The sequence below is a fragment of the Notothenia rossii genome (genome assembly GCF_949606895.1).
Source record: "Notothenia rossii genome assembly, chromosome: 4".
In the NCBI taxonomy this organism is placed as follows: domain Eukaryota; kingdom Metazoa; phylum Chordata; class Actinopteri; order Perciformes; family Nototheniidae; genus Notothenia; species Notothenia rossii.
Window position 1 is genome coordinate 51,363,931 of NC_136902.1, and position 10,584 is coordinate 51,374,514.

The 10,584-nt window shown below is 37.9% G+C and overlaps 1 protein-coding gene across 3 annotated transcripts; it reads left to right on the top strand.

Annotated features, from left to right (window-relative positions):
• Positions 1–1,235: 1,235 nt before the first annotated feature.
• On the top strand, positions 1,236–7,653 carry LOC307037719 (uncharacterized protein). Of its 3 annotated transcripts, none has more exons than XM_079678779.1 (10): positions 1,236–1,451; positions 3,476–3,692; positions 4,986–5,151; positions 5,417–5,491; positions 5,852–5,893; positions 5,998–6,108; positions 6,527–6,625; positions 6,984–7,051; positions 7,154–7,197; positions 7,398–7,653. In XM_079678779.1, exons 2-10 carry the CDS (start codon positions 3,477–3,479, stop codon positions 7,450–7,452), a joined length of 876 nt encoding a protein of 291 aa, XP_079534905.1. In that variant the 5' UTR covers positions 1,236–1,451; position 3,476; the 3' UTR covers positions 7,453–7,653. The 3 variants fall into 3 exon arrangements, with proteins under 3 accessions (XP_079534905.1, XP_079534907.1, XP_079534906.1); XM_079678781.1 differs by having other exon boundaries at positions 6,527–6,598; XM_079678780.1 differs by lacking the exon at positions 1,236–1,451 and having other exon boundaries at positions 3,341–3,692.
• The last annotated feature ends 2,931 nt before the right edge of the window (positions 7,654–10,584 follow it).

Sequence of the window (10,584 nt, forward strand, 5' to 3'; positions counted from 1 at the left end):
CGGCAAAATGTAGGGGTAACTGCCGGTGACGTACAAGGACATGCTCCGTAGACCGTCTCATTTCGCAGTCCGCGGAGGACCCATCTGCGAGGCTGGGTCCTCAGGAGGCTGGGTCCTCAGGAGGACCCAGCCTCTGAATTGGGACACAGCTATAGTAAGGTGACCAGATTTTCAAAATGAAAACCGGGGACATTTTGAGTTTTGCGGTCAATATATCATTAACATATCTAATTGTCTTCACTGTTAAAGAAAAAAGGGGGACAATTCTGGTTTAATGTAATTCGAACATTTGAGCTGTTTGATACAAACAGAAGGAAGATAGCTCATATATGAGACTTCAAAGGTCTTTTATTTTGAAACTGTACATCAGATTGTCCAGATTCTCTCTGAGTGACTAGATGGGGTGTCCTGCTATCACCCTGAAGTGAAATAAGTCTTTGATACTGGATAGTTTTTGTTTTATTCTTATCTGAAAACAGAGGGATGATAGCTCATATATGAGACTTCAAAGGTATTTTATTTTGAAACTCTACATCAGATTGTCCTGATTCTCTCTGAGTGACTAGATGGGGTATCCTATCACCCTGGAGTGAAATAAGTCTTTGATAAGTTGACAGTTTTTTTATTTATTCTTGTATAAAAACGGAAGGACGATAGCCCATATATGAGATTTCAAAAGTATTTTATTTTGAAATTCTACATCAGATTGTCCTGATTTTCTCTGAATGACTAGATAGGGTCTCTTGCTATCACCCTGAAGTGAAACAAGTATTTGATTGACTTCGAATGACTCTTTGATTATGGATGGTTTCCATGAAATAATAATCAAAATATAGATGGACAATAGATCTAATTTGATATTTTAAACAGCATACATTTTCAATTGTGCTTCAGAAAGTAATGTTATTTTAGGAGTGCTGTGAGATGGTGTCAACATCAATTAAAATTAGTCACCCAGTAGAAATGTCAGATATGTCTTCATAACTGTATACTTACATTTTACATTCACTCAGTTATAATGTGGTAGTTATACGTAGTTTATTTTAAATTATTATTGATCACATTATATAGTACATATTTCTTAATTTAAGCTCCAGTATATATGAATATGTTTGGTGTGTTTTTTAGGTATATTTCTTATTGACCGAGTAAACGCTTTTATTTTGAAGGCAGTTTTTACAGGCCTCTACCGTAATCCATAGGATATTCGCGCACCACAATACAACGTGCTTTTGACTGTGTTTTCCGAAGTGGGGGCTGGCTTGACCACAGTCTGTTAACCCAGTGTTTCCTGACATTAAACGTTTTATTTCACCTTGCTATGTGTTTTTAACGTATATTAAAAAACGGGGACATTTCCGGGGACAGTTTCAACCGGGGACAGGCCAATACAAACGGGGACTGTCCCCGGAAAACGGGGACGTCTGGTCACCCTAAGCTATAGTGCAGTGGTGAGTCCTACAACCCGGAAGTGAGTTAGCATTTTACAACTATTGGTTCCCTCGTCTCCGAGTCAATGGGATTTCTCCATAGGATTTTGGAAAATAGCTCGAAATAAGATCTGTGGAAAACGAACCTGCTTGATAAATGCACCTTTTGTTCAGCTGGATAATCTCCACATATCTACCCCACTTTTATAATTTTCGAATCATAAATCTAATGGCCAGAAGCAAAATGCTAACGTTATGCTATAAACGAACTACAGACCATGGATGTATAATAAGAACCTTAAGAATAATTACCTTTAGAAGTACACCAAAACATAACTGCTAACAATGTAAATGCTGTGTTGGAAACAAAGTTAATGTAAGAAAATGTTGAGTTAAATACTTTTGGCACTGTATATACAAAGCTTGGAAAAATGCCTATTGTGGCTGTCATACTTGCATACAGTGGCAACAAATAGTATTGTGAAGAAATGTCATGACAACCATCTACAGACTGTTACTGCACGCTGATTGTTGTGGTCCTATTTAGGACAAAACGTTCAGAGCTGTCCTTGTTCCAGTCCGCCCCTGATTGATTAGTGCGTTAACTCGTAAATTACACCCCAATGTTAAAGCTTGTTGATGATATATGAGATTGTAAATTGTCATGCATTCTAAAGTGTTCAACCAAAGCAAGATCAAACAGCACTTTTAAGAGCCTTTTTCAATTGTTCTCTTTTCTCCTTCTCAGAGCTATATTCCCTACATTTCTTCCTGTCTTCTCCCCATTTTTACCATCTTCATCTCTGTCTCTTTACCACTTTCTCTTTTGTACACACACACACACACACACACACACACACACACACACACACACACACACACACACACACACACACACACACACACACACACACACACACACACACACACACACACACACACACACACACACACACACACACACACACATACAGGTAGTTGTGCCCACAGGTAAGAACTTAAACTTTTCACGATTTATATATAGCATTACAATCGACTAACAGTGTCATATATTTATCTCTTTGTTATGCAAAACTTACAGGGACATTTAAAATGGTCTTATTTGAGCTGGTAACCCAGTAGACGACGTTGCAGTGTATTATACTGTAGTACTGCTATAATTCTAGATTATATTATAAAAACAATTTTATATATAGGATTTCAACAGATTAACATTATCATATATTTTCGTCAAATTCAAGATAGTGCTTTTACAGTGCAATGTCATGGTCAAGCTTGTAAGATAGTAGAAGTTGTGTAACCTTACGTTTCGATGACATGATACAAACATAATTACAAAGCCCTCAACAACCAGGCCCCCCCCTACCTCACAGACCTGCTGCACCACCACACCCCTTCCCGCTGCCTCCGCTCATCAGAAGCCAACCTCCTATCCATCCCCACCCGCACCAATCACCAGACCTGGGGGGACAGAGCCTTCTCCGTCGCTGCCCCCTCCCTCTGGAACTCACTCCCACAACCCATCAGAGACTGCACCGACCTCACCACCTTCAAAAAAGTCACAAAAACTCACCTCTTCAATCTGGCTTTTCATGTGTGATTGTTTTTGTATTATTTGACTTTAACTTTAACTATATATTTATTTGTTGTTCCTTTCTTCTCTTTTCTTTTTTTCTTCACTATTATCTGTAAAGCGTCTTTGAGCACCTGTAAAAGCGCTAACAAATTAAATCTATTATTATTATTATTATTATTATTATTATTATATTTTACCGCTGAATTTTAGCTTTGCTTTGAAATTGTACTAAAACTAAGTAAGGGGCCATTATTGCATTGATACTAAATTAATTTACTCAAATTAAATAAAAATGCAAGTGTTTTTATTCTATTCTAAATATGATACAGTTTTTGTTGTAGCTTGGGGAGGGACTTACAGTCACGGACTAGACAAAGGAAAATTAGTCAATATTTGTATTTGATTGCATTCTGAATTTGAAACCCAGTTTTAAATGACCTTGTCTTTTATTTGTCTTTATCTCCAAAAGAATGCCAGGACCAGGTTCCACTTCAAGGCATTGCTCAAGCTGCTGCATGTCACTGAATGTGGCATGCAAAACTTGCAAATTCTGCAAGGCGGTTCAGCCCTGCAAACTGCGCCTTAGCAAACGAATGGACAAGTTGGATACGAAAGCAAACACCTGGGTCCAGGCACAAAAAAAGAATAAAACTTCATCCCACCTGAGGGATCAAGCTGCATTGGTGGTATGTGATGGACTTTTTTTTTTGTTGGCCTGCATGCATAATTAATAACAGCCCTGTACTTGTTCATTCTGGATTTGGAAAAAATATTTATATTTGATACAGGAATGTAATATCTGATCATAATTACGTAATACAAATCTGCTGCTGAAAGCCCTAGGTAGAAATGGGCTTTGAGCTGGTGCACATTATGCAAATTTCATGACCTGCATGAACTCTGTGTCCCAATTTTTTGGGGACTATATGTACATTCAAGTTTTAAAGCACTGTGTCAGAACACAGCTAAATACATTTGCACTATTTAATCATTTATCCAATTCAACTTACATTCGAAATAGACATTTTCATCAGTGTGTCTGCTCCCTGTCAATACAACTACTGTAGACGCAGGGATAAGTTATGTTTATTTAACTTTGGCGAATCATCGCTGAATTTGATTCAATGTAATTGAAAGGTACACTGTGTAATAGTGAGGTTTCTAAATTGCAACCAACTGAGTACCTCTCCCTTTATAAGCGTGTACAAAAACCTACAGTGGCCATCCATTGCCATGACAACATGAAAGGCCTTCTCTAGAGCCAGTTTTTTTTTTTCTTCCGATTGAATTACTGTAGTAACACGGCAAAGAGAAGAGAGTGAAATAGACCGGCTCGCTATGTATATATGAAGGGCTTATTCTAAGCTAATCACAACAAAAAATAATTATAGGTGATTATACACATTAATGGAAACCTAATTATGAATACCATAATCAATTATATCTTATAGAACCCCTATAAATACTCCACAGTGTACTTTAGAGATAGAGATATTAACTCAGTACTGTGATTGAGCTTGTGTGCAACAGCAGAACATCTAGTATACTTGTAAGGCATCCAAGTGAATACTCACCTTCTAGTAGTACAATTACCCCAAGCACAAGAAAACATATTGCAGGTGATCAAAAATTGCGACGTTTATGTTGTAGAATGGCTCTAAACTTAATCCCACTTAGAATCTATGGCACTGTTCATAAACCACAGTGCTGCTCCACAAACCTAGATGATATATACAGTGTAAATTCCGCTAAGAGAAATGAGAAATGCAATGCAGAATAATGTTCAAAGCTTCTACTTGCTGATCGCAACAGTCTTAAGACTGTTAATGCATGCATAAAAAAAAATGTCTTTGTTATTGCATAGGGTTGAATATTTGTGCAAGCAGTGTATGTGATTTATGTTTAACAACTGGTTTTGCCTTTGCAAATAACCAGGGCATAATTGTTCTGAAATAATGTATATTTTGTTTTGTTGGAAGCTGGAAAAATGTCAGGCCCTTGGAGCCAGAGGCGTCTTGTTCCTAGCCCGGCCTGGAATAAAGAAGGTCTGGACCTGCGAAGTAATGATGCCAAGGTGCAATGTCAGCAGCAATGCCTCCACCTGCCTCCGAAGGATGGAGGTGTTATTTGAATTTGTTGCGAAAGGTATTGTTGTCTGTTAAAGTGAATAAAGAAATTATTAAGTAGGTAGTACTGTAACTTACATTTTTGTAGAATTAACCAATAATGTCATTGGAAATTAAATTAGACACTTAGATGTCGTTTTCTTAATAAAGTTTAGGAGGAGCCCATAGGGGTAATTGAGAGCAATTAACTTACACCTCTTCCTTAAATCAAGCATACAAATGGGAGAACTAGTGAATTACATGATGTTGTTGATGCTATCCAAAGCTTATTTTCTTTAATCTAGGTTGGAGTCATACAGAGCCTGCAGCAGCCTCCGAAACCACACAGCCTCCTGCGGAAAACTCGCCAGCCACATCAAGTAATTGCAGAAGTCTATTGTACCACTCTTTTTATTGTTTTCTGACTATATTCGTTATATTAGGATTTTATAAACAGCCAGGAGCTGACCATTCAAAATGATATTTGTTGAACTGCCTAATGAGAAAAATAACGCCTAAGAATTTAATGTCATTACTTTTATTAGCACTTATGAGGACATTCCTATTGGTGGGGTTAGAGACCAATGTGTCCTTTTTCTGTGGTAAAATTATGTTTGCATGGTGCATTGAGTGGTTGTACTTGATGCAATATAAACTTGTGTTATTTTTGTAAGCTTCAGTCATTGTCACTTTTAACAGCAATTTGTATGTTTTACAAATTGTAACCTTTTCTTTTTCAGAAGTCGCCATTGCCACCGCAGACACCCCCACCAAGTCCTCTGGTAAGTAGCACAGCATAGTTCATCGCGAATTCCAGTAAAATAGGAGGTTCTGTACATTGAAGAAGGTGGCGTACATCCATTCTACTCTTTCTACTTCTATGTAGGAAACCTATCCGAGGAGATGAACACCCTGACACTCATCCCTGTCCCAGCTGCAAGCACCTATTCACTCCCTTCACCATCGGCTGCGTCCCAGCAAGGGAAGAGGAAGAAGGGTTAGTGTTTTGTTTGTGTGATTCATTACATTTTAAATAATGAGTGTTGAATGTTATTTGCCCTCTGGCATCATGGTTTATAATAATAGCACTTGTCATTTAAATGCACCTTTCAAGGAACCCAAGGTCATTTTACATATACAACAGAAAAACAAATACAACACAATTCACAGATATCTTAGGTAAACCGTCTTTCCATAAATAGGGTGTGATTTGTCATAAATTCACAGATGGACGCTAACAAAAAATATTATGAAAGTTATTTAAGTTACATAATACATTTTGACATACTCCATATTTGAAGTCAGTAGATCAGGAACATGAAGGGCAAAAATCTTCTATAGCCCACAGAGGTTGTGATGCTATCTATGCCCCAGTCTCTACCGTCACTCATTTAACTTTCTTACATCTGTCACAGGTTTGCCCACAGAGCGCTCCTCCTCTCCAAGACTTGCTACCTCTGTAGCAAATGGGTGTAGCAGTACCACAGGTGAAGGGATGAAGAAGAAGAATAAGGGTATTTTTTTGTTTTTGCGGTACATCCTACTGAACAAATAAATAGCTGTATACTATTCTCCCATTCACGCGCAAGTCCTTTTGCACACAAGATATCAGATCCAGGTTTCCATAATCCCTCTCTTTTTAATAACCATAAAAAACCATAAAGGTTTGCTCAATGACTCGTTTTTATTTATAAGGTGGTTAGAAATTCTGTTTCATGAAATAAAACAAAAAGGAAGTTGGACATAAATAGGCCACATTGCAGATTAGCTAATATTCTCTTCCTATATGAAAGTCATTAATCAAATATTCGTCTGGAGGATGTCCAAACCTTTTCTTCATTTGTTTATAACTTCTTATTTGCACCATTTCAGGCTGCAGAAAATGCTCAAGGCAGCAGATATTCAACTACAACGGAATAAAAGATAGAAGGGTAGAGAAGGTAAGATGTTGAAACTGACAGAGCATGAAGCAGCAATACATTTACCCGTAGTCGCTGATATGGCTAACACTTGTTTTTGTCTGTTTGTGTGCCCGTGTGTAGGGAAGAGAGGAGGTAATGGTCTGCTGGCTGCCTTGCGCATCATGGTGAGAACACAGCTCTTTGGTTAGCTTTTTTTTAGACGGTGCGTTATAAATAAATGTATTACTTCCTAACTAGTTTACTATCAGGCTTCTACAAAACTGACCCTAAGTAATTTGTTGTTTTATGATAACCCATGCATATGAAATTATCTTGTGTCACATGCAATGATCTTATGGTTGTTTTTATTCATTGTGTTTTTCAGTGGGAGAAAATGGGAAGACACCTGGGAGCCTGCCAGTCAATTCAGTGTCATTTGAGTGTGTGTGTGTGTGTGTGTGTGTGTGTGTGTGTGTGTGTGTGTGTATGTGTGTGTGTGTGTGTGTGTGTGTGTGTGTGTGTGTGTGTGTGTGTGTGTGTGTGTGTGTGTGTGTGTGTGTGTGTGTGTGTGTGTGTGTGTGTGTGTGTGTGTGTGTGTGTGTGTGTGTGTGTGTGTGTGTGTGTGTGTGTGTGTGTGTGTGTGTGAACATACCGATAAACATTTCCCTTTTTGCAACATGGAGTCAAATGCTTCAATATTGTGTCATGAGACACTACTACACCACATTTCAAATAGATATAATAGTGAAATAATATTATAAATATTTAGGGATTGAGATTGTGAAATCTAACAAGTACCTTTGTGTTAATCTGAACAATAAACTGGACTGGTCGGATCACTGCTGCTATCTACAAGAAGAGACAGAGCAGACTATATCTGCTGAGGAGACAGGCATTTTGGAGTGCAGGGGGCACTACTTCAGACCTTCCATGACTCTGATGGCATAAGCAATCTTTTATGCTCTGGTCTGCTGGGGCTGCAGCATCTCGGCTGCTGTCATGAAAGTTACATGTAGTTTGGTAACAGCACCAGAATGGACAGGGTGTGAAGACACAGGAGAGCCGAGTCAAGGGTAAAGGAGCTTTGCATTAATTGTATTTATATTGACCCGAATGGTCTACAGATTGAACGGGACTTTAGTGGCACTAGATCTAGGAGTAGCGAATGTAATTTGTTCACCTGGTTGTATCCCATAAGTGTGTCTTACTGAGATTAAGGAGCTAAAACGATATTCCCTAGTCCTTGATAAACCAATCTGACAACATGAGAATTTCTGTTTCAGTTTTTTCTTAATGGCAACATGAGCGCAACACATGCTCTTTGTACCAAAAGGACAAAAATGTAGATCTGAAATACACACCTACATATAACAACAAAACAGTTCGACGTCCAAGCTGACAAAACTCCAACAAAGTCAACACAAAATGCGGTCATTGATCCTCCTGTTGTGTTCGGGTCAAATCTGACCGATTTACTACTTTCATCAATCAACACTTTTTTGTTTTACATTCGATTGCATTAAGGTTTATGATCTCCTTCACAGTAGACATTTGAACATGTACAATTGCTGATCAGCACTTTCATTGAATTTTTGATGATTTAGTCAACTTTTTAACACCAATGACCGCCATGAAGAAATGGAATTAGTAACCATCCGGATCAGATACAACACACACACACATACACTAGATGTGTTTCCCCCCCTTATGTGCCCATCCCCCCATGTGAATCACACCTGGCACACACAAACACATACACACAGAAGTATTCTCTCCGCTATGTTTGACAAACCCTGTGACGAGTCCTCAAGCTCTGTGATTGGATGTTTGAGTGGCAGTGCGCCGTGGCTTATGCCGAGTGCCGAACAGGCAGCACTTTGAAATGGGATGGAACCACGGCAAACTATTCAAAACTGGATTCGGATGGGTCCACCACCCCCCTCCCCCAACCCGTCCCCAGAACTACACATGCTGGCTATTGTGTGTTTCGCAACCATGTTCGCAACATGTTCTATGGCACGTCTCTACTGGGAATTGTAGTTTTAAAAGACGTTTTAAGAACATAATAAGAAGTTGCCAGTATTAAAACTGTGTACATCCCTGGAGGTTTAGGGGATAGGAACACTCAAATGTAAAACATATCATTAATAAATGGGTGAAAATTGCTTGTGCCCATAATGGGCAGCATTAATATATACCCACATGACAGCTAAGGTCAGAAGAGCTTTATTTAACAGCTGGTCTTATGTCTGTGACCCCTCCTGTTGTTCATTGATAAGCCTGAAACATGCACTTGTCAAGGTTCAGAGGCACATTTTGTAAATATGGCAGTAGCATCGATCATCTTAAGATAAGATATACTTTATTGATCCCAAGTTGGACATTTTTTCGTTACAGCAGCATGTGTAACAGTTGTAAATATGCAGTGGTGTTTATTTGTAAACCATTTAGTATAATCACACAAATTCTGTGTTTTATATTCAATAATTCTGTGTTCTTTATTTATTGATTGTTCAATACCTGACAAGGTCGGAGATGAAAAACTTTGGTCGCAGGTTCCTCATCACAAGACATCTATCAATATGTGTGTACCACCATTAAACTGTCATATTCTGCACATTTCTTATACTATCTACATACATCTTATAAGAGTATAATACATATGTATAATATCAGTTAAAATAAGTGCTTACACATACAGTAGTTAACATTGCAGGAAAGCAATATATTAGTACTTTGTCAGGCTTAATATGTATACCCCCAAAGCTTTTTTCTTATTCAAAAGAAGACCTTAACCTAAAGTATTCTTTAATGTTTAAATAAAGCTTTATTAGTGTGTCTGACTGTGTCTCCTATTAATATCTAATAATAAAAATAATGAAATTCAATAACGTGATTTAACCACTAGGTGTCCCTTTCTATCAGCTGTGCACCTTTATGGTGTAAATACAGCCTATCTACCAATTGGATCAAATATAAAAGTCAGCCGAATTAGTATTGATACTGCAAGACGTATTGTGTGAAAAGAAATGCAAGATGTTGTTTAATTGCTGATATATTTATGATCCACGTCACATATTCAGTTTCGGCGGCAGTTCTTCCTGTTTGTCTAGAAGTCTCATAAGGACTCTATAAATAGAGAACTGCGGCAGATATGTAATATTTATTGCAGCCGAACCGTGTATTACAATGCCGTTATGTGATGACTTTCAAAGAGAAAAGCAAGCACACTCGGAATAAAGTATTATTTTATTCTTTTAAAATGTTTTCGGATTTCACATCAACAGGAAGTCCGGTTAACTAAAATGTCCGTGCGGAACAATACCCCAACCCATAGATCCGTGGGTGAATAATGTCAATGATAGCAATCACCACATTACACACATTCCTTCACATTTGAATTTACATTAAAGTATTTCGTGAGGCCTTCTAAAATGTTTTTAAATATAATTATATATAATATAATTAATATGTTAGCTTATTCTGTGGTATGCATTTTGTTTAGCTGCTATGCCACTTTAGCTGTAACAAGCGGAAATGTCCCCGCTTTGGGACTAATAAAGGATTTCTGA